At 39.7% G+C, this 27,121-nt stretch overlaps 1 protein-coding gene across 2 annotated transcripts in view; it reads left to right on the top strand.

The window, feature by feature from the left end:
* UGGT2 (UDP-glucose glycoprotein glucosyltransferase 2) overlaps positions 1–27,121 on the top strand; it is a 409,630-nt gene that overhangs the window by 147,452 nt on the left and 235,057 nt on the right. For both annotated transcript variants that reach the window (XM_056555597.1, XM_056555598.1), the window contains 5 exons: positions 2,220–2,370; positions 10,866–10,985; positions 14,877–14,962; positions 18,767–18,902; positions 19,994–20,125. In XM_056555597.1, coding sequence (XP_056411572.1) covers positions 2,220–2,370; positions 10,866–10,985; positions 14,877–14,962; positions 18,767–18,902; positions 19,994–20,125 — 625 coding nt within the window. The remainder of the gene's footprint in view (positions 1–2,219; positions 2,371–10,865; positions 10,986–14,876; positions 14,963–18,766; positions 18,903–19,993; positions 20,126–27,121) is intronic.

Below are 27,121 nucleotides of genomic sequence, written 5' to 3'. Positions count from 1 at the left end.
GGTGTCATTTGTACAAGACCATTAAGCTTTGATAAACTTCTGGGTAGGGATAGAGCATATGGCAGTGTTTCCCAACTAGGGGGCCTCCAACTGTTGCAAAACTAAGATTCCCAGCATGCCTTGAAAGCCTTTGGCTGTCCGGGCATGCTGGGAGTTGGAGTTTTGAAACAGCTGGAGGCACCCTGCTTGGAAAACACTGACATATGGTGTGAATTGGATGGCAACTTGGTGCTTCCAAAATCGCATTATCTGCGTAAGGCTTGTAATGTGGAAATGTTTTGTCTCGAACTTCCTCTAACTACCATTGTTCAGATTATTGTCAATGATGTATGGAAAAAAGTGTGTAATGTTTTTTCTGTATAACAAGGATTGGGGGACATTCACATCAGCATATATCCTCAAAGTTCAAGGATTCTTCATAAAAATGTGAAACTCTTGAGCAGTGGTCTCCAACCTACAAACTTCCAGATGGTGCAAAATTACAACTCCCAGCATGCCCGGACAGCCGTTGGCTGTAGAGGATATACATGACACTGCTCTAGAGGATATACATGACACATACCAAGGGGGAGGGAATGAGTCAAAGAGAGGGCTAAAAGGGGGCACAGCTTTGCATGGAGGGGGTGTGCAGGGCATGTGCTTTACTCACATGCATATCTAGGGCTAATTTAATTTGCAACACCAAATGTCACAGAATTAAACTGCTAAAACAGGACGGCATTGAAGAAGCTTTAAAGGGGTACTCCGCCCCTAGACATCTTATCCCCTATCCAAAGAATAGGGGATAAGATGTCAGATCGCCGCGGTCCTGCTGCTGGGGACCCCCGGGATTGCCGCTGCAGCACCCCGCTGTCATTACTGCACTGAGCGAGTTCGCTCTGTGCGTAATGACGGGCAATACAGGGGACGGAGCAGCGTGACGTCATGGCTTCGCCCCTCATGACATCACTGCCCGCCCCCTCAATACAAGTCTATGGCAGGGGCGTGACGACCGCCACACCCCCTCCCGTAGACCTGTATTGAGGGGGGCGGGCCGTGATGTCACGAGGGGCGGAGCCGTGATGTAACGATGCTCCGGCCCCTATACTGCCCGTCATTACGTGCAGAGCGAACTCGCTCTGTGCAGTAATGACAGCGGGGTGCCGCAGCGGCAATCCCGGGGGTCCCCAGCAGCAGGACCGCGGCGATCTGACATCTATCCCCTATCCTTTGTATACCTTATAGAACCCCTATATAAAACCTTATAGACATGAACTAATGGATTACATATTTGGGTTATGATCTGTTTCTACAAAAGTACTGGGTACAGTATACAAGGGCCTGGTTAGATCTTCTATGGAAAGGAACCCCTTAAAAAGCAGGGCCAAATGGATGCAAGATGTAGGTCAGATAGAGGGAGGAGAATGGGGTGTTCCCTAATATTGTACATTCGTCCCTAAATATGAATCATAAAATCTCAATGATAAAATTGATACATAGGATACCAAATACAGGTTCCTGCACAGAAAAGGAATGTCCAAAGTGCGATATGGAAGAAGCAGAGTTGGTCCACATGGTGTGGGCATGCCCAAAATTACATTCTTTTTGGAAAGAAGTTTATAAAACAGTAGAGACCAAATTGAGAGTAAAAATAACATTTGATATTAAAACTGCGGTTTTAGGGATGGGACTAAGGGAGCAGGAGAAGAATAGTGTTATTATGAACGTCTTTGGTTTAGCCAGAATATTTATTCTTAGGAGATGGTTTGCACCTGAGGGTCCAAACTGTGCTGAATGGCAGAGAGAAGTAGAACAAATGAGAAGATTTAAGGATATCTACTATAGAGGGAGAAAGCTGGGCCCGAAAATAGAAAAGGAATGGAAGAAATGGGAGGAGGTAGCTTAGTTGATAGTGGGTTGGGGGAAGGGAGGGGTGGGAGGGTAAGGGGAGGGGATTTTTAGGACTATTTGTATACTTATTTGTGTTATGTAACGATGTATTCTTATTTCATAAAATAAAAGTTTGGAATTAGCTTTGTTCTCGCCATTCTCCTCATTTGGAATGCTCTTTGCACCGATTTCTACCGTTTATTTAATAAAAACATTTTGACTTTGAAAAAGTTTGGAATAAAAAAAAAACAACTTAAGTTATTACATAAAAATTTCCATTAAAACATTACAACATGTTCTTGTATGTATCCATCCTGTTTTGTAATTCGTTTTTAAATCTCTTATAACAGTATCTTGGATATTCTGAAAAATGAAGGGAAAGCACTACATGGGCTCGCTGTTCTGGGAATTAAAAATGAAGACATCATCAAATATTTGCAATTACAAGTCCATCCAGGGGAGGAAAATTATGCTTTAGATATCCGCAATTCTGCCATTAATGTAGGTTATCTAGCAATCCTAATCTATTTAATTGATCTAAAAAAGGCTCTCTAGATTTCATGCAATAAAATAGTGGATCATTTATTCACCTATATTTTTGTAATTTCAGCTTTTCTCTATGGAGTCTTTTCCAAGCAATGTATGTGTTTGAGGCAGATATTTAACACCACAGGAGTTCACTACAATAATCCCATACAATTAATTACATATAATAAGATGTATAACAATGACTATAAATACATCACAGTAAGTACCAGATATTAAATTATAAAAAAAAAATCTGGTATTTTAGGTAGCCAAAAATGTCAAAATATAATAAAACATTATTGTACCTGTAAGGTGTATGAAATAATTATAGCTCTATGTACTACTTCTATTATATTTACACATTAGTTTTATGTACAATTGTCCTTCAAAGTAGATTGAACCCATGTAAATGTACATAGGAGTTTTCAATTGTTTAATGTTGTTTTACAAAAGAGTTTTAAAAGGTTTACTGAAAGGACATCTTTAGCACTATACAACTTATCCCCTATCCACAGGATATGGTATAAGTGTTTTTGATCGTGGGGGGGGGGGGGGGGGTGTCCAACCGCTAGTGAGAGCGCTAATGTGCATAGCGTCCACCTAGAGAGGTCGACGGTTGCGCCCCCTCCCCATACAGTCCTATGGGAGAGGCGGGGAGGCACGAACACTGCCTCCCTGCCTCTCCCATAGAACTACGTGAAGGAGGCGTGTCGGCCGTGATGTCATGCTGCGGCCAGCATGCCTCCCACACGGAGCTGTGGCCCCATGAAGGAAATCGCGGGGGGTCCCACCGTTCGGACCCCCCACCGTCAAACACGGCCGCAGATGGCCTTTAATTTAAAAACGGAAAATATGACTAACTGTCCTTTAACATTTTACCTAATGGTCATATCACTTTTAGAGAAATCCTGGAAGCAGAGAGGATTTGCTTGGCATGTTTTTATTTTATTTTTTTATTCCGTACCAAACAAAAATGGCTCTACGTGACATGTCATCAGATCGTACTGTAATTTATGTAAATACTTTTGTTTCTACTGCTGTATGTACACAGTGCTGCCTCTTGAATGAAATACATTGTAACCACTGCATACATAAGCTACTTATTCACCAATTTCAGTTATAATAGTATACTGCAAATCATCCCTTAACACAGTGCTATTCTGTTCAGTTCAGCAGTAGTTCCTACCCTGTGATTGGCCAGACAAAATAAGGGAAATAAATTGCTTGTGTGAGTTGTGAGTACTGCTGGCAAACAGCCTGCTCCCTGGAATGAAGAAATAGTTGTGCATCATACAGAGGGCTCTCTGGGTCTCAAAAACAGCAGTGAGAGGCATAAAATTCACCTGATTACCATGAGGTTAATTCTATCAAAAACATACTTTCAACAAGTAAAGCTGCCAAGCTCTTGCAGGCCCATATGTCCTCCTAAATCAAAAGCAGTTCTTGTGGCAGTTGTGGTACTAGAGGTACAATTGAAAATTGGACACCTAATATTAAGCAACTTTGCCTAGGTGGACAAATCCTTAAATTCTTTTTCTCAACAAGCTTCAGGTATTGGTGGCTTTATTTATTACTATTAAGCAAACACATGGAATAAATTTGCATACAAATGTAACTCAAACAGATATATTGCAATTACCATGCTTGCATAAAAGCAATATATTCTTCTTACAGTATACTTGATGATTACCACACGCTATTTTATTAAAGATTGGCGGAAATAGATTGACCTCCAAACAGTAAACATTAGTTACCAATTATTCTTGGCTGGGAAGTGGAATCTTTGTTTTCATTGCTGTGCCCTCTCACGTGTTTCTCTGAAATGTAATTAACTGGTAGTCTACAATGATAAATGGCACATGTCCTTTTAATGGAATAACAAATTAAAATAAAATACATATTAGAAATGAGTAAATTGAAAGTCGAGGCTATCAAATTACCATGTTATCACTAAGCATGAAGTCTTGATAATGTATATAAACATGGTTATATGTCAGGAAGTTGATTGATTACATTTTTGGTTTATGTTGTTCTTGAAAAATAAATGCAAATTTGAATAACCATGCAATATGTTATGACTCATCGGAAATCAGGATTAATATGCAATTCATGTGTAATTATGTGATTTTTACTATTTGTATATCACTTTCTCATAGTGTTAAAATAACTGTGTAAGAGTACTGTTCCACATACCGCTTACACAGCGTATTTCACGCTCCGCCTCCAGCCATCACTAAAAACGCAGGGCTGCCGCCGGCTATCCCTGTCTGTATGATCATCTGAGAATTTCCCGCTGCTCCAGACAACTTTGCGCTGTTTGAAATACGCTGTGTACGCGGTACGTGGGACCATACCCTAAAATAGATACATATGGGGAGATGTATCAATACCTGTGCCGAGGAAGTCAGATTGCTTTCATAAAATTTTGTAAAAGCCATCTGAAAAATGAAAGAAGCGATCTGATTGGTTGCTATAGACAACTGATCAACTTTTCCTCTACATAGGTTTTGGTACATCTCCCCAATTAAGTGAATTGGTTTGCCAGCCAAATTTTCCGTTGTCGGCATTCTTGATCATGAATTATTCTTGGCTCATGTAGTTATGTTACAAATATTTAGCAGAACATTACTGCTGTAAAAAATTTTTAAGCTGGACTAAAAATAAGGAATAAGTGATACTTAAAGGGGTACTCCACTGGCCAGCGTTCATAACATTTAGTTTCGAACACTGTGTTCGCGCGCTGCTGAGGTCGTCCACACCCCCTCGTGACGTAGGGGCCATGTTCCCTCAATGCAAGTCTATGGGAGGGGGCGTGACGGCCACCACACCCCCTCCCATAGACTTGCATTTAGGGGGAGGTGCCCTGATGTCACGAGGGGGCATGGCCGACCCCGCAGCGCACATAGAGTTTGGAACTAAATGTTCCGAACGCTGGCCAGTGGAGTACCTCTGGCTGAGTGGGTATTTCTTGTGTGTTAAGAAGTCACCAGGAAGTGCTGATCTGTAGGATGAAGCATCATTAGAATGGCAATTGCAGGGGATTGGGCAAGTGAGCACATTTCACTTAGGATGCATATTCAATACGTACTCATCCTCCGGCAGGAGAATCTCTAAACCGCCTGTTGCCTTTCTCTGCTAGACCCGTTCCATACCATATTTAATTCGAATGGAGTCTCAGCTAGTGACTCCAGTCACTCTCCGACCGTGTCCGGAATTTGGCCAGGTATGGCCAAAAACCGAATACAACAATGTGAATTGCCCTCTTACTTACTAGTGTAATAGTGCATTTATGTAAATGCCCCTTTGCTTACTAGTGCACATCTCAACTTATATCATATCCACATTGAGGGGAATTTATCATTGTATTTAGAGCTTTTTGTTGTGTATAATTTAATGCAAAAATTTGCGCAAGAGTTTTTTTGCGTTTTTTCCTCCGCAAAATCTCATAGAATTCTTCATAGCTATGTCTATGGTTAAGTTTATCATAGAGCACTTTCTACTGTGGAATCAAATTTATTAACTGCGCAAAAGCACTTTTCTTGTGCAAATATACACCACCTCAGAGGACACATACCAAAGTGTCAGAAAGCATCTGAGAATGTGAAACTTGTGTTCCCCTTTGTATTTTGGAAACTTAATATATTAACTATTTTGGGACAGTAAGGACTACTACTCCCATCATGGACAGACTCTGGGAGTTATAGTCCAGAGACCTGCTGCAATCCGCATTTATTAAGTTAACACTGCGCTCCCCACTGGCTCCAGGCGGGGAATACTGTATACTGTCATAATTCATAATCGCCACCGCTGGGAGACGGGAGCTCTGATTGGTGAATAGCTATTCACCAATCAGAGCTCTCGTCTAACGGCGGCGGCGATTATTAATTGTGAGAGATGTATACAGGAGCCTGGAGCTGGCGGGGAGTGCAGTGTAGCTGCATGTGCCACCTGCTTGTTAACTTAATGAATGTGGATCGCAGCGGGTCTCAGCAGAATGACCTGCTGCTATCTGCACCTCAGCCCCTGGAATATAACTCCCATCATGGACTGAGTCTGTCCATGATGGGATTAGTAGTCCTAAAAGTCCAGCAGCCGGGGGATGTGCAAGTGCCATCCCTCAGCGCTGCGGTACTACAACTACTCCCATCATGGAACAGACTCTGTCCCATGATGGGAGTAGTAGTCCAAGGGCAGAGGAACAGATCAAGCTACACAGTCCAGGCCTGACTGTTCTCATTATGCGTTTTGCTTAATTGGAGCAGAGCCTTTCTGGCAGTGTGTTCCCAGACAAGGAGACTCCAGCTGTTGCTTAACTACAGCCCCCATGATGGGAGTTATAATTTAGCAACAATTGGAGGCTCCCTGTTTATGAACACGCTGCATTATGTGCCCTCTCTCCAGAGGAGAGGGCAAAAAATGTACTATCCCATATTTCTTGTTTTTCTTCTCTTCTCATTTCATATACCTGAATGCAGTGGACTGTGACGATGACCAGCGTTTTTTTTTTCCCAATGTGTTGTGTTTTTTATAATTGAATTTTCAGGCTTAGTAGTGGAAGCCATCTTATAGACGGAATCCATTACTAAGCCGGGGCTTAACATTAGCCACGAAATCAGCTAACGCTAACCTCCAGGGGTATATGTACATAGAAGCGCTGGGGTGCAGACATATAGCGTTATCTGCCCCCCCCACAGCGCTTTTATATACATATGCCGCTGCAGCACTATGTATGAAAAGTATTTCTATCAGCAGCATCGGGCGGCCGATGCTGCTGCTAGAATGTTTTTCACATATAGCGCTGCAGTTGCATAGGTATATAGAAGCACTGCGAGGCTACATTATACATGCGCTGCGGGGGTATATATTTAATAAGCCGGCGGGGGGGTATATATTTATTAATGCGCCGGCGGGGGTCATATCTAATGCGCTGCTGCGGGGCTAGATATATAGGCAATATGTCTGCCTCCCCCCCCCCCCCCCTGCAGCACTATATATCTTGCCCCCACAGCGCTTTTAATGTACATATGGCCCTTCTAGTCACAATGTTAATTTTTAAATCTCCCTCTGAGAGCCCTGATTGGCTCCTCGGTAACGGCCATTCAGGGCTCCCCACGGGGGATTCAAAAATGAAAGTTAAAACACACTGATACATCGCAGGGTTGCGGAGCTTGCCGCCCGCTCCCCTGCTTAATAACTTCAGATCGCATCGGGTCTCAGAAGTGAAACCCGCTGCAATCAATCCCTCAGCCCCTGTACTACAACCCCCATCATGAAACGGACTCTGTTCCATGATGGGAGTAGTAGTACAAACCCTAATGTAGCCTCCCCAGCTGTCTGCAGACTCCCGCAGCCAGGGAATTACAACTCCCATCATGGAAACAAGTCTGTTCCATGATGGGAGTAGTAGTAGTAGTCCCGGCTGTGGGAGTCTGCAGGCAGAGATGTTCGGCCATACATGAGGGATAAGGGGGTCTTAACGAATGAATATTTATTTCAGCCATTAGCACCCGTTATTTCATCCGTTATTAAACGTCCGTTTTTTACACAGAAAACAGACGTTTAATAACGGGTGAACTTCATAGTGTGAAAGAAGCCTTAGTAATGGATTCCGTCTATAAGACAGCTTCCACTACTAAGCCTTAAAATTCAATTTTAAAAAACACAACACATTGAAAAAAATTTTTATTTAAAAAAAACCTCCCCCACAGCCCTTTTATTGACATTTAAAAAAACGCTGTTCATCATTGCAATCCGCCAAATTTGACGTAGTCCTCCGCATTCATATTCACGTATCTAAAATGAGAAGAAGAAAAAAATACAAGCATGTTAAGCAGACAATATACGTGGACACGCCCACTTATACAAAACTGACGTGAACAGTGTAAACCACGGCACAAAGCTCTTTGAAAATGTGGTCAATAATTTTCTCGCCAAAATAGTTTGGGTTTTTTTGGCGCAAAATTCTTTGTGAACCTCCCCCTCTGTGTACTTTATAAAGATTTATGATTTTACTATTGTGCATAGTTTTGTTCGGCACACACTGCCGCTCCAGCACTTCTAGCTATGTGAGCAGTGTATCGTGGGAAAATGCCACAGCTCTGTGAAGTGTGAGGTAGAGAAGGAGTGCACGATAGAGCAAGGGGGGCGTTTCTATATTTTCACAAAATTTATCAAAGGAGTGCACAACTTTTGTAAATCTTGAGCAAGAGTGGAAATTAGACAAGCATTGTAAAGAGGTAGATCTGTGACTACACTATACACCTAATGATCTCCCCAATTATGTGTTAAAGCAGGATTATTTTTTAGAGCCCTTCATTTACTGTAGCTGTCTCGTGAATTATATTTAGCATTATATGTGGCCAAAACAAGGGTCAAAAAATGTGTACTCAGCTGCACTGCAGCCACTCTGACTGTGCCTAGTCACTCTATGCAGTACTTCATAGTCTCTCTTTCAACACAAGGAATTACCCACTTATTTTAAATGCTGTGATCAATAATATCTGTTTTAACCCCATTGGAGTATTTTATTATGTAACTCCTTTGTAACGCTACATTCACAATGCCGGTTGTCTCCAGCAGTGTGAAGCCCGTTATTTTAGGATTGAGAATAGCCGGAGAAAAATAGCGCTTGCATCGTCTTTTTCTTCTGCTATTCTCTCCGAAAATAACTGTGCCCGACTGACCCCATTGACTATAATGGGGTCCATTGGGACATCTTATTCTAACAAATGTTACATTTTATTGGATGTGCCGAAATTGGTCTCTCTCTGTTATCTACTGACTGTGTTCCACAGAACCAGTTTTTTCCCCCCAGACTTTGGGGTGAACATTTCTTTTATTTTGTTTATCACTGAAGTACCCACTCAGCTGATTGGCCTAGCAGACACTTGTGTTGAGACTGTGAACAGAACAGCAGCAGTTCATGTAAAATTAGTAATTTTTTTCTTTATTAAACATGTATTGCACAGGGGGGGCCATTTATATGGATACACCTTAATAAAATGGGAATGGTTGGTGATATTAACTTCCTGTTTGTGGCACATGAGTATATGTGAGGGGAGAAACTTTTTTCAAGATGGGTGGATCCAACTTTTGTTTTTTCAATAAGAAGAGGGGCATGTGACACATCAAACTTATTGGGAATTTCACAAGATAAACAATTATGTGCTTGGTTTTAACGTAACTTTATTCTTTCATTTATTATTATTTACAAGTTTCTGACCACTTATAAAATGTGTTCAATGTGCTGCCCATTGTGTTGGATTGTCAATGCAACCCTCTTCTCCCACTATTCACACACTGATAGCAACACCGCAGGAGAAATGCTAGCACAGGCTTCCAGTATCCGTAGTTTCAGGTGCTGCACATCTCGTATCTTCACAACATAGACAATTGCCTTCAGATGACCCCAAAGATAAAAGTCTAAGGGGGTCAGATCGGGAGACCTTGGGGGCCATTCAACTGGCCCACGACGACCAATCCACTTTCCAGGAAACTGTTCATCTAGGAATGCTCAGACCTGACACCCATAATGTGGTGGTGCACCATCTTTCTGGTAAAACTCAGCGAATGTGCCAGCTTCAGTGCATAAAGAGGGAAACACATAATCATGTAGCAGTTTCGCATATCCAGTGGCCTTGAGGTTTCGATTGATGAAGAATGGCCCCACTATCTTTGTACTCCATATACCACACCATACCACCAATTTTTGTGTTCCAACAGTCGTGGAGGGATCTATCCAATGTCGGTTAGTGTCAGACCAATAGCGGTGGTTTTGTTTGTTAACTAAACCATTCACATAAAAGTTTGCCTCATCACTGAACAAAATCTTCTGCGTAAACTGAGGGTCCTGTTCCAATTTTTGTTTTGCCCATTCTGCAGGACCTGAAACTACGGATACTGGAAGCCTGTGCTAGCATTTCTCCTGCGGTGTTGCTATCAGTGTGTGAAGAGTGGGAGAAGAGGGTTGCATTGACAATCCTACACAATGGGCAGCACATTGAACACATTTTATAAGTGGTCAGAAACTTGTAAATAACTCATGAAAGAATAAAGTTATGTTAAAACCAAGCACATCATTGTTTTTCTTGTGAAATTCCCAATAAGTTTGATGTCACATGACCCTCTTCCTATTGAAAAAACAAAAGTTGGATTCCAAATGACCGCCATGGTCACCACCCATCTTGAAAAGTTTCCCCCCTCACTAATGTGCCACAAACAGGAAGTTAATATCACCATTCCCATTGTATTAAGGTGTATCCATATAAATGGCCCACCCTGTACTATGCTTAGACTCCTCAGAGAAAAACTGCAAAGGATCTGCTTTGTTAGATAATTTTTTTGTGTGTTCTTAAGTACAAATCTAAATTAAGTTGTTGTTTTTTTTTTTTTTTTTTTTCGTTTTGTGTTTTTCTTTTTTATTGAAATGAAAAAAGCAGCAATGTTTGTGGATGTTTGTCTATTTCCAGTGGGTTAATGATATTGAGACTGATCACAAGTATTCAAAGTGGCCTTCAAGTCTCCAAGAGCTATTAAGACCAGTGTTTCCTGGAGCTATACGTCCCGTCAGACGCAACTTTTTTAGTTTGGTGAGTAGTAGTAGTACCCTCTCGTGTATTCTATGTTTTCACAGTTTTGTTCAACAACTGCTTATAAAGTTACGATTCTGTGTTATAATGCTTGCAACTTCACTGCTCACTAATTTGGATAGGTTAGGATTAACTTTTTTTTATTTTTTTTATTTTATATCTCTGCTTATGTGCAGTTCATAGTGATTTGAAGTAGAATCAGGTATACACAGGTTTTTTACCCTAAGGACTTGGGGGGGCTTGATGGTTGCTGTATTTGGCATTAGGAACTCTTAACTACTGGTTAAACCATCACAAAGAGATAGCACATAGAATCTGCTTAGGACAAGGATAATTTTCAACAAAACCTTCTGTCCAAAGATAAAGATTCAAATGGTAATATAAAAGTGGTGTAGCCTGTCTGTGTTCTCCCTGTATGCTGGCCAGCATACAGGAAGAATCCAGACAGGATACCATGAAATTATCTTTATGGACCTGAGGAAGGCGTGAGAGCATGCCGAAACGTGTTGTCCAGTTGTTACTTTTATTCTTAATAAAAAAAGTTCCTGTGTACCATTGGCATCTTTGCATAATTTTACCATTTACCTTCTCATGGTGAAAGATCCTGCCATAAGAGAGATTTCTGCTTCTTGGTTATTTTAGCTTTTTTTTTTTTTTATTCTTATTGCGATTTTACTTTGCACGTAAACTTTGTAGAATAAATATTTTTTTTTTATATACAAATTGTAAGTGCATATATTGGAAGCAAAAAGGAGATATTAGCACTGTAGCATTTGGTACCCTGTTTTTGAAACCACTGTACATCCCTCATGCACACAGGTACTTGTATGCCTGCAGCATATGTTTATTTTTGTCTTCTGTGAGGAACCCCCAATAAGACCACTCATCAAATGTACTGCAACAAATTCTGTCTCGCACATTAAACGTCTCTCTTTTTGTTGATTATTCTTTTTTTATACATTAAATTTTAAATATAAAACTGAGGCATCTGTTGTGAACAAAGCCACTGAATTGCTAATGAGATAAGCAGAAAATAAATACTATTAGTTGCTGCTGTCAGGAAGAAAATATGACAGAGATTAATGGTGTACAATAGCCGGGCAGGAAAAAAAATCCCTGCCATCTGCTTTAATCATACTACAAGTTTTGAAACAAACACAAAAATGGTGTCTTCAGAGTGACATGTACTGGAAGAGAAGAAAGTCATGCTGACCTTCTAGGAGGTTAACAAGAATCTTTATTGCTTAGAATAAAAAACAAAAGTGTAGCAATCTTTTAATATAGAAACAATCCCTCTTTAAAATGCTAAACATTTTTTTTTCTGATAGAAGACATTGATGTGCCTTATCTAGGTGTTTTATCCTTTAATTCCTTTAAAAAGTAGTTTAATACCGTGTTGATTCTTCCATAGCAGTGGAGTCAGTTTGCCAAGTTTACAGAAATGTTAAGAAAATATATCCCAAAAGTTTGTTCTAATCCTGCTGGGGGCTTGTACCGTTGAAGCAGTCCTCAGGGCCAATATGTTCCTAATGAGAAAGTAACTAAGCCTTTTGGGAATAAGAGAAAAAAAAAGCTGCGGATTAGGGAATAACTGTAGCTTGAAGTAGTAAACAATGCTTAGTCACCTAAGAACGTCTTGGCATGGGAGTTAAAAAGCTGTAGCTGAAATAAATGATGCGTTGTACAAATAGAGAGGTTGGCATATACAGTATGCCTCAGTGCTGGGAGATCCCTCAACCATAGTGGCACATAATCCAGCAATTCATTGAAGCATGGGCACAGGGGAGGCGTAAAGATGGAAAGGTGATTGAGATTAGCAAAACTTAAAATATCACTTCTGCCTACTAATTTATTGTGGAAATATGCACATTTATATAAAAATCAGTAAAGTCTAGTGTGCATCCCTAGGTGGGTTTTGGGATTTATTAATAGTCGATTGCTTTAGCTATGTTTAAATTCCCTGTACTGTATCTGTTGAAAAAAAAAGGCAGAAAAATAGAATGCAAAGCTAACTAGCATTTTCACTGCAACACTATTTGGCCTTTTTACCGATGTAGGTCTTCAAACACATTATACAGTTGTTGGTCCCAGCAGTCAGCGTGTTCAGCTAGGTTTTTAATAAAGTTATTGGCAGGCCTTCTGACTCTCAGTTACAAATGAGAAGGATCATGCATGTTTAATTTCTGCTGCCCAATTCTTTTGTTGTCTGAAGAATAACCTGCCACCAAAGTCGTCTGGCAGTGGCTGACCCCTCCTTTCCATTAGGAGCACAATAATGTTTGGCCATGCTGGAGAGTTCATGTATATGAGGTGATCGGGAGAGATGGCTTTTACTTATTGAAGGTGTATGCCCACCTAACGACCCTTTCACAACATCTACAAGAGATTCATTATCCTGTACATCTTTTCACATGTCAAAAGGAGGATCAGATGGCAGCACAAGACAGAGAATAAATGTTCCCTAATATTTTCTTAGGGAAAGTTTCCAGTCTCTCTTGGGCTGTCATCTAAAGACATAAGGGAAATTAGAACTACTATATGTGATAGGAAAGGGGGTCTTATAATATCACATTGTAGTAGGAAACATTTTTTTTTGGCCTGTCAGGTGGCATTTGGAGATTGTTCTATGTATCTACGATTTAGCTGGAAAGACTAAAATATTAGGAAATTATATACCTACTGCGATAGGGCATAATTTGGGGGTCCTCATACAGCAGCCAGAAAATACAGGTTTTTATTAAAAAATAACAGCTTCATCCTAGAGTGTGACCTCAACATAGCAGCATTACCAACAACAGCACAGTGCACAGATGAGTGCAGCAAAGCTCTAGGTCCTCCCTTTGATTAGTGTCCCTTGAGGTGTTAGTCTCAGTAATAACTTTCCATTTAGTGTGCAAGACCCTCAGAGCTATAGTTTTTCCAGTATTTTTCTAGTGGCGAGGCACTTCAGACATTTTCTTTACGCTCCTCAGATCTGGCTGTAGACAACAATTGCGGGCACAACGGAAGACAGCTACACCATTCAGATTGTCAAGTTCAGGTGTAAAGAGCCCCCTTTGTTCAGTCTCTGGAGGTGGTCATCAGAAGGATCTGGCATTACTTGATATAAATATCTATGAACTCAAAATCAATCCTCTCTCCCCATCCTGTGTTACTTGACCTGACCGTATTAAGGCTGCTAGGCTATGACACCTGCAGTGCCCTACAGATGCCTTCCCACATTTAGATGTACACATCCATTTTAGGTACACGATCAGTATGAAGAGCAAGAGTTTTTGCTGTCAAAGATCTTTCCCTGATCTATTTAAGATTGGTTTAAAGGGGCTGTAATACGTCTAGGACTATCCACCATTCCACTAAACCAAACTTATATTACCTGTAAACCATAGGTCACCTAATCTAATGCATGAGACCTAAATTCAGTAAACTGTTAGTGCCCTACAATGGCAAATAAGAAATGAAAATGTTACAGAATGCTGACAGGTTTTGTGCCTTAATGTTTGCTTCCAGTGATTTTTTTTTTTTTACATGAATGTTATTAGTGAGTACATAGCTGTATAATATTTGTAGAGAAATACAGTTGCTCACTGGAAGTAGTAATAAATAATATCTTGTATTGTTTGATCTTTTTACAAATAGTACATCACATTGTTTTTATCTAGAACTCCTACTGTTTATTCTGGAAACGCTGCCAATACATGACTAAAGTGCCCTCACTGAACACATTGAAAATCTGAGAGTATTAATTCTCATTATTAAATTATGTTAGGATTTATTCTCCAGACACTTGAATACATTGTGTGCCTATCATTAAACAAGCATCACTATACTGTTTGTCTAGAGAGGAAATCATTGTTCAAGGATATTAAGTGACTTGTACAATTTTCATAGGTTCTTTTCTTCGATCCTTCTCAAGATTATGCTGCTGATTATGTGAAGCTCGCTGAATTATTCTACCAACACAATGTGCCTCTCAGGTATTGTATGGTAACTGGAAAAAGAATAACTATCCATTATAAAAATGAAATGGTAATGTTGTAGTTCTGCTGCTTTAGACATAAAATATGCATAAGAGAAAAACTGACTGTAATAACAAATAAACTGTTCCATATTTTCCCAAGTCTGGGTGTGCATACTTATGGGAGCCATTGGAAGGTATACGAAGAGGCATTCCACTAGTTTTCAAATTAAATAGACCCTTTCTGCAATTTTAAGGGTTGCGATAGAGGAAAATGAACTTTTAGATGGATTATTTGTACTATATGGATATTGACAGCCTGCTAGAGCCATAAAACTACTAAATACAGTATACTCGCCTGTTTAATGCTTGCTAATCCGAACAGTCCACTCTGATCCATCCACTGCATTTGTTTACTGCAGTAATGACATTTCAAACTCACAGCAGCCAATCATTGGCCTCAATGGTCTTGAGTCATTGACCACCAAGGCCAGTGATTTGATGCAGGATTCCCCATCACAACATTATTAGGAGAACAGGGAGAGCGCATAATGCAGAGATGTAAACAGAGGCAGCAATGAGGACTTGGTAATAGTGAAGCAGGTGAGTATTAAGTTATTTTATAACCCGTGATATTAACTCCGTATACACCCATCAGTTAGCAGTTTTGAGCTGCAGAACAAACTCTAATTTAAACTTAAATAAAACCAAAGGGAATATATGATTTTAATATGCAGATTTCCTGTGCAAATTGCAATGTGCTATTCTGTAAACCCATGAGTGGCCCCCCAGTTGTATAATTTTCTTGACATGTCACTTAAAGGGGTGGTCCAGTGGAAAACATTTTTCTTTTTTTTAATCAACTGGTGCCAGAAAGTTAAACAGATTTGTAAATTACTTTTATTTAAAAATCATAATCCTTCCAGTACTTATGAGCTGCTGTATACAACAGAGGAAGTTCTTTGCTTTTTTTAATTTATTTTCTGTCTGACCACAGTGCTCTCTGCTGACACCTCTGTCCATGTCAGGAACTGTCCAGAGCAGGATAGGTTTGCTATGGGGCTTTGCTCCTGCCTGTCAGCAGAGAGCACTGTGGTCTGACTGAATAGAAATTCAAAAAGAAAATAACTGCCTATGGAGCATACAGCCGCTGATAAGTTCTGGAAGGATTAAGATTTTTAAATAGAAGTAATCTACAAATCTAAATAGAAGGTAAATTGGGGCTCAAGGTCTTGAACAAATGGCCATAGGATATAGTTTGATATAGAAACAACTATTTATTAATATATATAAAAAAAAACTAGTGGAGATAGGTGTACGACAGGGCCCTTGTGATGACACCACTCCAACAAGTATAACATTAAAATGATATAGCAAATAATAAAATATTAAAAATTAAAAAATGTGACCACTATAGAAGGTAGATGAATTCATCTAATTGATGCGCTCGTTTTTTTCTTTTACGATTTGGCGCAAACTGTACAAATAGCAACTCAATGGCTGTAACCAGTAGCAACCATATGTGAGACTGTGAGCCGGCAGTAGTAAATCTTAATAGGTTCATTCAGTCCTTAATCAACAATAGATATAGAAAAGGATATAGAAAAAGCTGGCCAGCATAAATATTTTGTTTCAACACATACTTTGAGTTCAAGTCTCTAGCGCAGTCAATTTGTAACAAGTTGAACAGATTTATACTGCTGCAGCAAATAAGATCTTTGATTATTGTCAACTATGCAAGAGATACTGGCAGTTATGACAGGTAATTTTGTATCTCACCACTCCCGGGTATGTTCGGTTGCGATCACCTCTGCGATCCCTTCTAAGATGCAGTCCTCGCAGTAAGTTGTATATGTATCAGTGGCGGTGGATGCCGGGTCGCGGACTTGCAGCGCCTGCAAGTGGTGTCAAGACAGCGAGCGGTCCTGCAGCTCCTACGTCTGGATAGTAGAAGGTGGCGGTGGTCGCCAGATGGTGAATCCGCAGCGCTGCCGCCAGCAGGTAAGTGGCAATGCTGGTAGCATCCTCGTGGCAGCAAGGCGCGCGTAGAGATAGTAGGTTGATTGACAGGTATCTCCGCTACTGTCTGGTTGCTTAGAAATGGAATGTAACTATATGAATTCCATATGAAAATGGTCTCAGTGGTCACAGGGGGACGCTGGACACGTTTCAGGACTGTCTCAGTCCTTTCTTCAGCAGCTATGTATATCAAATATAGGTACTAAGTGTCGGAATATATACCTATAGCTCCTCCTCTACCGTTCTATGACGTCAGATCCAGAGTAAACATTGTAGTATTTAGTAAATTTATCAATGGAATTTGTCAATGGCATTGTTAGAGACTATACAGCATCAGTTACAGACATTAAAATTGGTGTGTATATATATATATAAATAAATCAAGAATATCAGATGAGATTATGTTTTTTACTTGAAATATAGATAATAATGAAATATAAAACTATATAAATTATATAAACTATATTAAGTTGTGGTTATGATAGTGTGTGCATATTAATATATAAATAAATTCTGGTTGTGATTGTATAAATATATAAACAAATCTACCTAATAGGGAATGTTATAGCCTAAAAATTCAACTTTATACGTATTAGAGTAAGAGGTAATTTATGTGAGCATACAAATTATATTAAAGGAGTCTATGAACTTTCATACAGGTCATGATTATGTATAAATAACGAATACCCTCTATGTATATATGGACCCACATGTACTCCTGAACCAATACAATAATGTGAAGAATATATTGGTATCAGAATATGAACTACAAATATAAAAAAATTAAAAACCTTAAAAATCCAAAGTGATTGGTATGAGGGAAGATACTATTTAATTTTTTAATATTTTTTATTTTTTTTTAATTTTTTAATATTTTTTAATTTTTTTATATTTTATTATTTGCTATATCATTTTATTGTTATACTTGTTGGAGTGGTGTCATCACAAGGGCCCTGTGGTACACCTATCTCCATTATTTTTTTTTATATATATTAATAAATAGTTGTTTATATATCAAACTATATCCTATGGCCATTTGTTCAAGACCTTGAGCCCCAATTTACCTTCTATTTACATTTAACTATTTTCATCACCTTGGGTATAGGTGATATAATTGGGTAGCCCAGGTCGTATGGGTATTTGATTGACAAGAGCCTCTCCAAACCCACATTGTAGTATTAATCTACAAATCTGTTTACCTGACACCCAGGGCTTACCGGCCTGCAGTGACCTGTGGGGAAATCCCTCTACTGTTGATAGCTGTTAAACTATGTCAACAGTTTGATGTGGTTTTATGCACTATTTGCAGATGCACTTTAATTTTATTAATGGGTGTGATTGTCAGGTGATGGGTAGGAGTGTACAGTCAGGGGGTGTATTGGGAATGCATGTCCCTTACTGTAAAACATTCACACCCCTTAATAGTATAATCCTGTCTATCGCTCCCATTTTTAATATTAAGTTAATGCTTAGGTGCTGATTCCCTGAATTGCCAGGGAAACTATAAACCTTCATATCTCAAGATTGGAAGGGAGCATCAAGAAACTGTAAAAAGGTGTGTGATCACTTTGTCTGCAGTTTCAAAAACTTTTTGATGTGTCTCAGAGACATGTCAACGGTATTGATAAGCCAGGATCTCTGTTCCTATTTTTCCCCCGATCGTTCTTATGATAGTTCGGGGTCTCAGCACTGAGACCCCAACTGATTAAAACTTGTCATTTCAAAAGCTTTTTGAAATGACTGGGACATTTTAAGAAAACGTTGACTTTTTTTTAGTTTTTTTGACTTTTTTTTTTCCTTTCAGGATTGGTTTTGTGTTTGTGTTCGGCTCTGCTGAAAATGGTGAATCCATTGAAGATGCGGGAGTTTCCTTGTGGCGTGCCTTCAATTACATGGTTGATGAATCTGATGCCTCTCATGCTTTTACTTCCTTAATTAGTGTATGTATTGATCTTGTTTTTTTCTAGTATGGTCTGACTTGTCCATTTTAGCTAATACTTGTATTTAAAATGTAAATATGAAATATCTGGCTCTGATGTCTGTCGTTTAAATGATTAGCAATTATTGCATTTAAACATTAAATGCCGATCATCCCCGGGGTCTAGAGGACCCATCTGCAGCTCCACAATGTAATCCCAGGCTACACAGATGGGTTGCTGGGGAAGAACAGAGACTTACCCTTTCTTCATGGTCCTCGGTGGATCGACGACTGCTTATGGCTGCAATCGAACGCTGGAAACATATATCAATGCAGCAGCATTCTAATCCCATGTAATGATGGCTTATGATAGGCCCCTAGGCGAGCCAAAAATGACGGGAAAAAAAGTTTAAAAAAATATTTTTTTAAAATCCCTCTCCAAATAAAAGTTCAAATCACCCCCCTTTTCCCATTTTTCCAAAAACTTTACTTAATACAAAAAGTCATACATATGCAAAATTGTAACCTTTTATTTTTCTTTTTTTCTTTCAAGTTTTACATTTATTTTTATCCAAGTTTGGTATCATAGGAATCGTACTGACCCATACAATAAAAATAGCATGTCAGATTTACTGGTTGGCTACAGGCCCCTTTTAACCCCTTCACAACCTATGGGTGAGTGAGTATGACATGGATCTCTTCATCACTTCTAGTCATCCTTGCCTATCGTGACTGATCTGCAGAAACAGTCTGCCTATGGCAGGCTGTACCAACAGAGCACTGATGATATAGAACAAAATATATATGTTGCGTTGATCTGTGTAGACAATTTACTAATGTTAAAAATATAAAATTAACCTATTTGGTATTGATGTTTGTGGAATTGTCAGAACTAATATATTGTCACATCTGTGATCCTGCTTGGTCAACAATGCATTTTTGGTCACTTCCAAGAAAAAAAACAGCACATTGCCAAGTTTTCAAGGGGCACTAAGTACGCTTCTGTCTTGTCTTGCTCCTCCTCTAAAAATAATCTGGCTAGCAAAAATAGTGTATCGCCTATTTTAATTAGCCTTTATTTACTGCTGTATTTTAAATCTTTATTTTTCATAGATGTACAATAAAATAGGTAGTGGTGAAGTGTTGACTGTGGATATTGTGAAGTCTGTTCTGAAATACCAGTTTCCTTTGGCTGATGTTGACAGTGTCCTTGGTATCAATTCTGAATACAATCGCAAGTTAAAGGTTAGTGCATTTACATTATTAAGGAGCTTCATTGTTTGCGGTATTAAAGATGCACCTTATTTCTGAAAAAAGACAAAAGTGGTAAGATATTCAGCAAGATAAAGTAACAATAACAAGTCTGAAATAATGCTAGTGTATTCTAACAAAAAGTATCCATCAAGAAGAGGCATTGGCACTGCTGCCACAATGTAAACCCAACGAAGTGATATGAAGCTATTCAATTTGTGCCATCCGCAGTGGCTATTGCTATTTAGGTGGTGCTCACGTTAAAGACACAGTCTATTTAAAACCTTCAATAGTGATAAATGAAACGGAGCATTCACCTCTTACAAGCTGTGGGCCCGGCGTCCTCTAACCTCCCCTGCCTCGAAACATCTACCACCCGTCTGTGCCATCCCGAAGCCGACCCAGTCACTGTGACTGTCCTCCCGCAAGTCAGGCTGCAGCTTGGAAGAGGTGAGTGCTCTGTATCATTTCTCACTATTGAATATTCTAACAAAAGGTCTTGCACTCTTATGACTTCTTTCTGGTAATCATCCATTTGTTGTATGCAGCTACTTTATTTTATATGTTATAAATATGGCAGTAGATAGTAAAAGAAATAAGACACAATCAATATTTTAAAGCATATGTGTGTCTGCAAATCTGGAGAGGTTTAAAGGTGCACAATATTATTAACAGATATCTGTATTGATTGTGTGGTCTGTGACATTTGTAAAGCTTCAAGTTCAGAACTGTGTGTATTCCACATGAAGCTTGCACTCCTTCCCCCCCTCTTTTCTCTTTGGGCCCATGCCCCCCTCATCTGCTCCCTCTGACATTGACGACAGCTGCAGTCCACAAGATTGCATACATGTTAATGTATTGCTTTGGACACCAGCTGTAGCATGATGGCTTTAACCCCTAGAGGACCTGTGACCTGCTGGGCACTCTTTAACCCCTTAACGACCACGGACGTAAATTTACGTCCTGGTTTGGCGTTACTTCCCGCACCAGGACGTACATTTACGTCCTGTGTATGACCACGAGCATCAGAGTGGTGCTCGCGACATACACGGCAGGTTACGGCTGCTATCAGAAGCCGGGGACCCGCCGGTAATGGCCGACATCCGCGATCGCGTGGATGTCTGCCATTAACCCCTCAGATGCTGTGATCTGTACAGATCACAGCATCTGCGGCAATGCGCATAATAAAATAGATGATCGGATTGCCCGCAACGCTGCCGAGGCAATCTGATCATCTGTGATGGCGGGTGGAGGTCCCCTCACCTGGCTGCGGCCATCTCCCGGCGTCTCCTGCTCTGGTCTGAGATCGAGCAGACCAGAGCAGGGGATAGCCGATAATACTGATCAGTGGTATGTCCTATATATAGCAATTAACAGTATTAGCAATCAAAGAATTGCTATAGATAGTCCCCTATGGGGACATACAAAGTGTAAAAAAAAAAAAAAAAAAAGTTAAAATGTAAAAATAAAAAGTAAAAAAAGTTAAAAATCCCCTCCCCCAATAAAAAAAAAAATTGTCAATTTTTCCCATTTTACCCCCAAAAAGCGTAACATTTTTTTTTTATAAACCTATTTGGTATCGCCGCGTGCGTAAATGTCCGAACTATCAAAATATAATGTTAATGATCCCGTACGGTGAATGGCGTAAGCGTAAAAAAAATTTAAAAAGTCCAAAAATGCTGATTTTTTTTAATCACATTTTATTCAAATTTTTTTTATAAAAAATGAAGTAAAAGTTTTATATATGCAAATGTGCTATCGATAAAAAGTTCAGATGACGGCGCAAAAAATTAGCCCTCATATACAGAAAAATGAAAAAGTTATAGGTGGTCAAAATAAAATTAAATATAAAAGAGTTATGGATTTTAGAAGGCGAGGAGGAAAAAACGAAAATGCTAAAATAATATTGGCCTGGTCCTTAAGGTGAAAATAGGCTTGGTCCTTAAGGGGTTAAATGCCATCATCCATGCTGATTGCAGCATCTATAGGGAAAATGATAGTTAACGATAGGTACAGAGAATTCAGTGGACCCCTGCAGCGTGATCACTAATAAAATGGCCTGAGGTCTCTTACCCACTTCTGTGATGCAAGATAGACTAACTTTTTGTACAGTCTGCCTGGGTACAAGAAGAGTGCGGACAGTACTGATCAGTAATACAGTGGAAATAAAAAGTCTGCACACCCCTTTAAAATGCCAGGTTCTTGTGATGGGAAAGAATGTGAGACAAAGATAAATCATAATAGAACATTTTTCCACCTCTTAATGTGAGCTATAAAGTGAATATATCAGTTGCAAAACAAACTGAAATATTTGAGGGGGGAAAGAAAAAAATAACGCACTATAACCTGATTGCATAAGTGTGCACATCCTCTTATAAGGGGATGTGGCTGTGTTCAGAATTAACCAATCAAAATCAAACTCATGTTAAATAGAATTATTTACACACCTGCCATCATTTAAATCAACACTGACTAATCACAAATAAAGTTCTAGTAGGATTTTCCTGACATAGTAGCATCTCTTGTTTTTGAGCCAAACATACCTTTTTGAATTATAGCCAAACAGTTCTCTTCCTTTTTTCTGTTCTGTTTTTTTTTTTTTTAAGTGAGTACCCCTTTAAAACTTTCTTATTTAGTTGTTTCTTTTACTTCTACTCTATAAAACTGATTCTCCTCTGTCTGATAGTACTCCTCTGTGCTCTCTCCTTTCAGATAATACTCCACTGTGATATCTCCTGTCTGATAGTACTCCTCTGTGCTCCCTCCTGTCTGATAGTACTCCTCTGTGCTCTCTCCTTTCAGATAATACTCCACTGTGATCTCTCCTGTCTGATAGGACTCCTCTGTGCTCTCTCCTGTCTGATAGTACTCCTCTGTGCTCTCTCCTGTCTGATAGTACTCCTCTGTGCTCTCTCCTTTCTGATAATACTCCACTGTGATCTCTCCTGTCTGATAGTACTCCTCTGTGCTCCCTCCTGTCTGATAGTACTCCTCTGTGCTCTCTCCTGTTTGATAGGACTCCTCTGTGCTCTCTCCTTTCTGATAGTACTCCACTGTGATCTCTCCTGTCTGATAGGACTCGTCTGTGCTCTTCCTGTCTGAAAGTACTCCTTTGTGCTCTCTCCTGTCTTATAGGACTCCACTGTGCTCTCTCCTGTCTGATAGCACTCCTCTGTGCTCTCTCCTGTCTGATAGGACTCGTCTGTGCTCTCCCCTGTCTGAAAGTACTCCTCTGTGCTCTTCCTGTCTGATTGGACTCCTCTGTGCTTTCTCCTGTCTGATAGGACTCCACTGTGCTCTTTACTGTCTGATAGTACTCCTCTGTGCTCTCTCCTGTCCTATCAGACAGAAGTGCTAGCCCACCCTCACTTACTGGACTTTGTCTATGCCTGTGCTTTAGCTTGAACAAAGCCATGATTTTATAAGCCATGGTTTCTATAAAAGGAAATCAAATTTTCTTATGAAGTATATTAGATAGATGAATGTTTTGCCAAGATATACAATATATTAAAAGTTTTTGAATCGAACAGTGCCCATTTAAGTTCATCTTTACTGCACATATTGCCAAACCTCTACTTGTGAATGTAAACACTATGGTTTCTCTGCAATGGAGCACTTTCACTCTACTGCTACTCTTCCTTTATGTATAAATGTTGCTGAGAAGCATTAGATCAAGCTACATGTTGTGCATGTGCGACCATGTCTGTTTTTTCTCAAGTTGAATTCACGTTGTGTTTTCTATCACTTTTTTTTTTTTTTGCTTGTTCTGCACTCTGCCCCTCCCCCTCAGCCCAGGCCTATATAATTGGCAGGAATCTGCCTTTAGGGCCCTATTCCTCATGACAGCCTCCCAGTCTCATACTTGGAGCACATGGTGAGTGAGCTTTTTACATCTGTTCCCCCTGGTGCGGTGCTGTTTGGCATCCGTTGCAGCCCCGGCGCTGTCTGTAGGGTGATGTGGCCCAGGGACTTGTTTGAATGGCATTGGGGCTGCCAATTGGGGCGTTCCCCCTATGTTCACTGGTGTTGGGGCGGTTGTGGTCGCCACTCAGTTGTGCGCCATTTTATGCTTGGGACCCACTACTTACATGTGGCCGTGATGTGGCTAGTGGGCTTGCACTTCCTGATCATAAAGTACGCTAACGACCTGTTAGTTTAATAAATGTTGCTGAGAAGCATTAGATCAAGGTGCATGTTGTGGATATGCAACCATGTCTGTTTTTTCTCAAGTTGAATTACTACTCTTCTTTAACCGAAACTTTTCAGGCTCAGCAAGTGTCTCTTACCTAAAGTCTGTAGTCCCTTTTTATGGGATATTTCTGCTACATTCTTTTGAAGCTATGGTACAATACCATTCTAGTCGCTCAGGGGTTCTCTCTCTATTCTATATGGTCATCTTAACTCAACCTCGGCAGGTTGTTAAAGGAAATCTGTCAGCAGTGTCACCTGCACTATATAGTTATATACCTGCCTTATATAGTTGCCTAGGAAGCTGAATTTGATTTTACTTTATCTCTACCCCCAATGGCAGGATTGTTGTACAGTTATTAGCAAGGGTAGTTGACAAGTGTCTTTAGCAGAGACCTCTTTGAATGTTCTCAATTTACTTTGTTCCAACTCGACTCCATGCCATATACTCTTCACTGTCCCCTATATGTTTTCGTTTTCAGAGTGAGTTTATAGTTATGTTTTTATGTATCACACATGATGGAATTTGCCAGTCACAGCATCTTTTTTTAACTCGTTTATTGAGAAGATTACTCAATATAAATTTCCTTCTGACCCTTCTTTATGCCTATTAGGATAGAAGCTGCCTAGAATGCCTAACCGTACCTTTAGGTTTGCTCAACATTTTTTTCATTGGCGGCTCAAATTCACCTTGCTTCTCAGTGAAAGAAGCCTGCCCTATCTTTTTCTGCTGTCCTAGACCATATCAACTCTGTCTTGTTTAATGAAAAACTTAGTGCTATTTGGGAAGGCACTGTTGAGCAATGTAAGTATGTATGGAATCCTTGGATGTCTGCTATCCAAATGTTTGTCATCCTGTCTCTCTACTGAATGGATTGGGGCTTCTTGAGATTGTGTCTTAATTTGAGTGCTGCTCTTTTATTTATTTATAATACATTTTTTTGTACTGTACCCTGTTATTTGATTAAAGGAGAACTGTAGTGCAATATAACTTATCCTTTGGCTAGGGGATAAGTTATAGATTGAGCTGGGTCCGACTGCTGGAGCCCCCCCCCCCCCCCCCCCGCGATCTCCTGTACGGGACAGTCTTCAAGAAGCGCCTGGGATACATGGAGGGGGCGTGTTGGCTGACATGACATGTGGGGACAGAACGCCCACTTCCAGCATACTGCCGCGGCCCCGTACAGGAAATTGTGGGGGGCCCCAGTTCTTGGACCCCCCGTGATCTATAATTTAGCCCCTCTACTTCAGCTTATAATGAAGATTTATTGTTTTGATCCATGAAAACTGATTTTTTTTTTTTAAGGGAACCTGTCACCAGTTTTTTGCTGCCAAAACCATGGACAGCATAAAACAGGTGTAAGCAGTGAAGTCCCAACTCATTATGATTCACTCTGAGTCATTCAGGCATTTCAGATAAATCATAGTTTAAACATCCTGCTGAGACACTGGTAAGTAGTCATGGGGGTGGTCGCTACGCCTGCTCTTCACCCATCTGGCCTTGAGTGACTCCTTTCTACTTATCTGTGAATAGTTAGAGGCATGTCACTCAGGGCTGGCAGGGCAGAAAGCAGCTGCTTGGACTTTGCCCAATGTCTAATTTCTTGGGTCCTGGTGGAATTTTTAAACTATGATCTCTTTGAAATGTCCGGGCATTTTTGAGAAAATCCTAATGTGTCAGGACTCAGGTGTGGCCCATAACCATATGTGCAACATTGGGTCACAGGTAGGATAATATTTTAATATCATTTTGTAATATTTATTGTTTTGAAAAATATTATTATTTTTAAAGAATATTTATTGAACCAATGACATGTAGATAACTAAGTCAAATATATAGATCACTAGCAGTCTTTAAAGACTATCAGTGAATGTTCTCACCGCCCCCCCCCCCCTTTTTTATTCTTCCTTTATTTGGTTTGTTCGAGGTGACATCATTTGAGAGGATTTTTTCCATTTACTTTGTCTTTGTAGCTTCTTTTAACTACCTGTCCCTGACATTGCTGATGAAAACATAGGCTATCACAAGTGCCCTATTTCTTGATTGGCCTTCATGTCGTTTCTGTAACCATAAAAGGTATAACTGTGCGTCAGTGTCGTGTGGAGTGCACCTTCACTAACATTCTGCCTACCAAGCAAGCTGCATCTTGCTCCTATTTTCTAAAAGCAAAATTGACAATGGCTGGGGAAGTTGTAGACATCAGTATTAAGAAAGTCTAATAATAAATAAGATAAATGGCACATTCTAGAGATTAGTCTTTCATTCCTCTGCCGTTGGCATTTGGAGAGGGGTCTGGAGTGGGAGGTGATGTCTAATTTATGATTTTGTACTACAAGCAAACTGTTGGTAAGGGAAACATTAGTTAGGCATATTAAACCACGTTTTAGATGTGTTTGATGAAGTTTCATTATTGTTTCCCAGCTGTTAATTGCCTCATCAGGATGCAAGGCAGTTCATCAGAGAAATGCCTACAGAATGTGCACATTAATAATAACTTCACGGTTTAGAACTCTTTTTCTACTTATTTTGTGTATTTTATCCATGATCTATCTGCTATTGTCTTACTGGATAAAATTACTCATAACAAAAGCTTCATATTTTTCTATGTATAACTAGTAACAGACAAAGTTAAGATTTGTTAGAAAAAAAAGTCTGTTTTTGTAGCCTAAGGACTAAGCTTTTATTCAGAGTTTGCGTACGTAACATTTAGTGTGCAAGAGGATGCTATTTATTTTAATCTAAATTATGAAAAGATTGGCATGTTAGAATAATTAACCATTTGTGATGTTTTCTTCACCCAT

Source organism: Hyla sarda, chromosome 2 (genome assembly GCF_029499605.1).
Source record: "Hyla sarda isolate aHylSar1 chromosome 2, aHylSar1.hap1, whole genome shotgun sequence".
Classification (NCBI taxonomy): domain Eukaryota; kingdom Metazoa; phylum Chordata; class Amphibia; order Anura; family Hylidae; genus Hyla; species Hyla sarda.
This window is presented reverse-complemented; position numbering and strand designations above follow the sequence as displayed.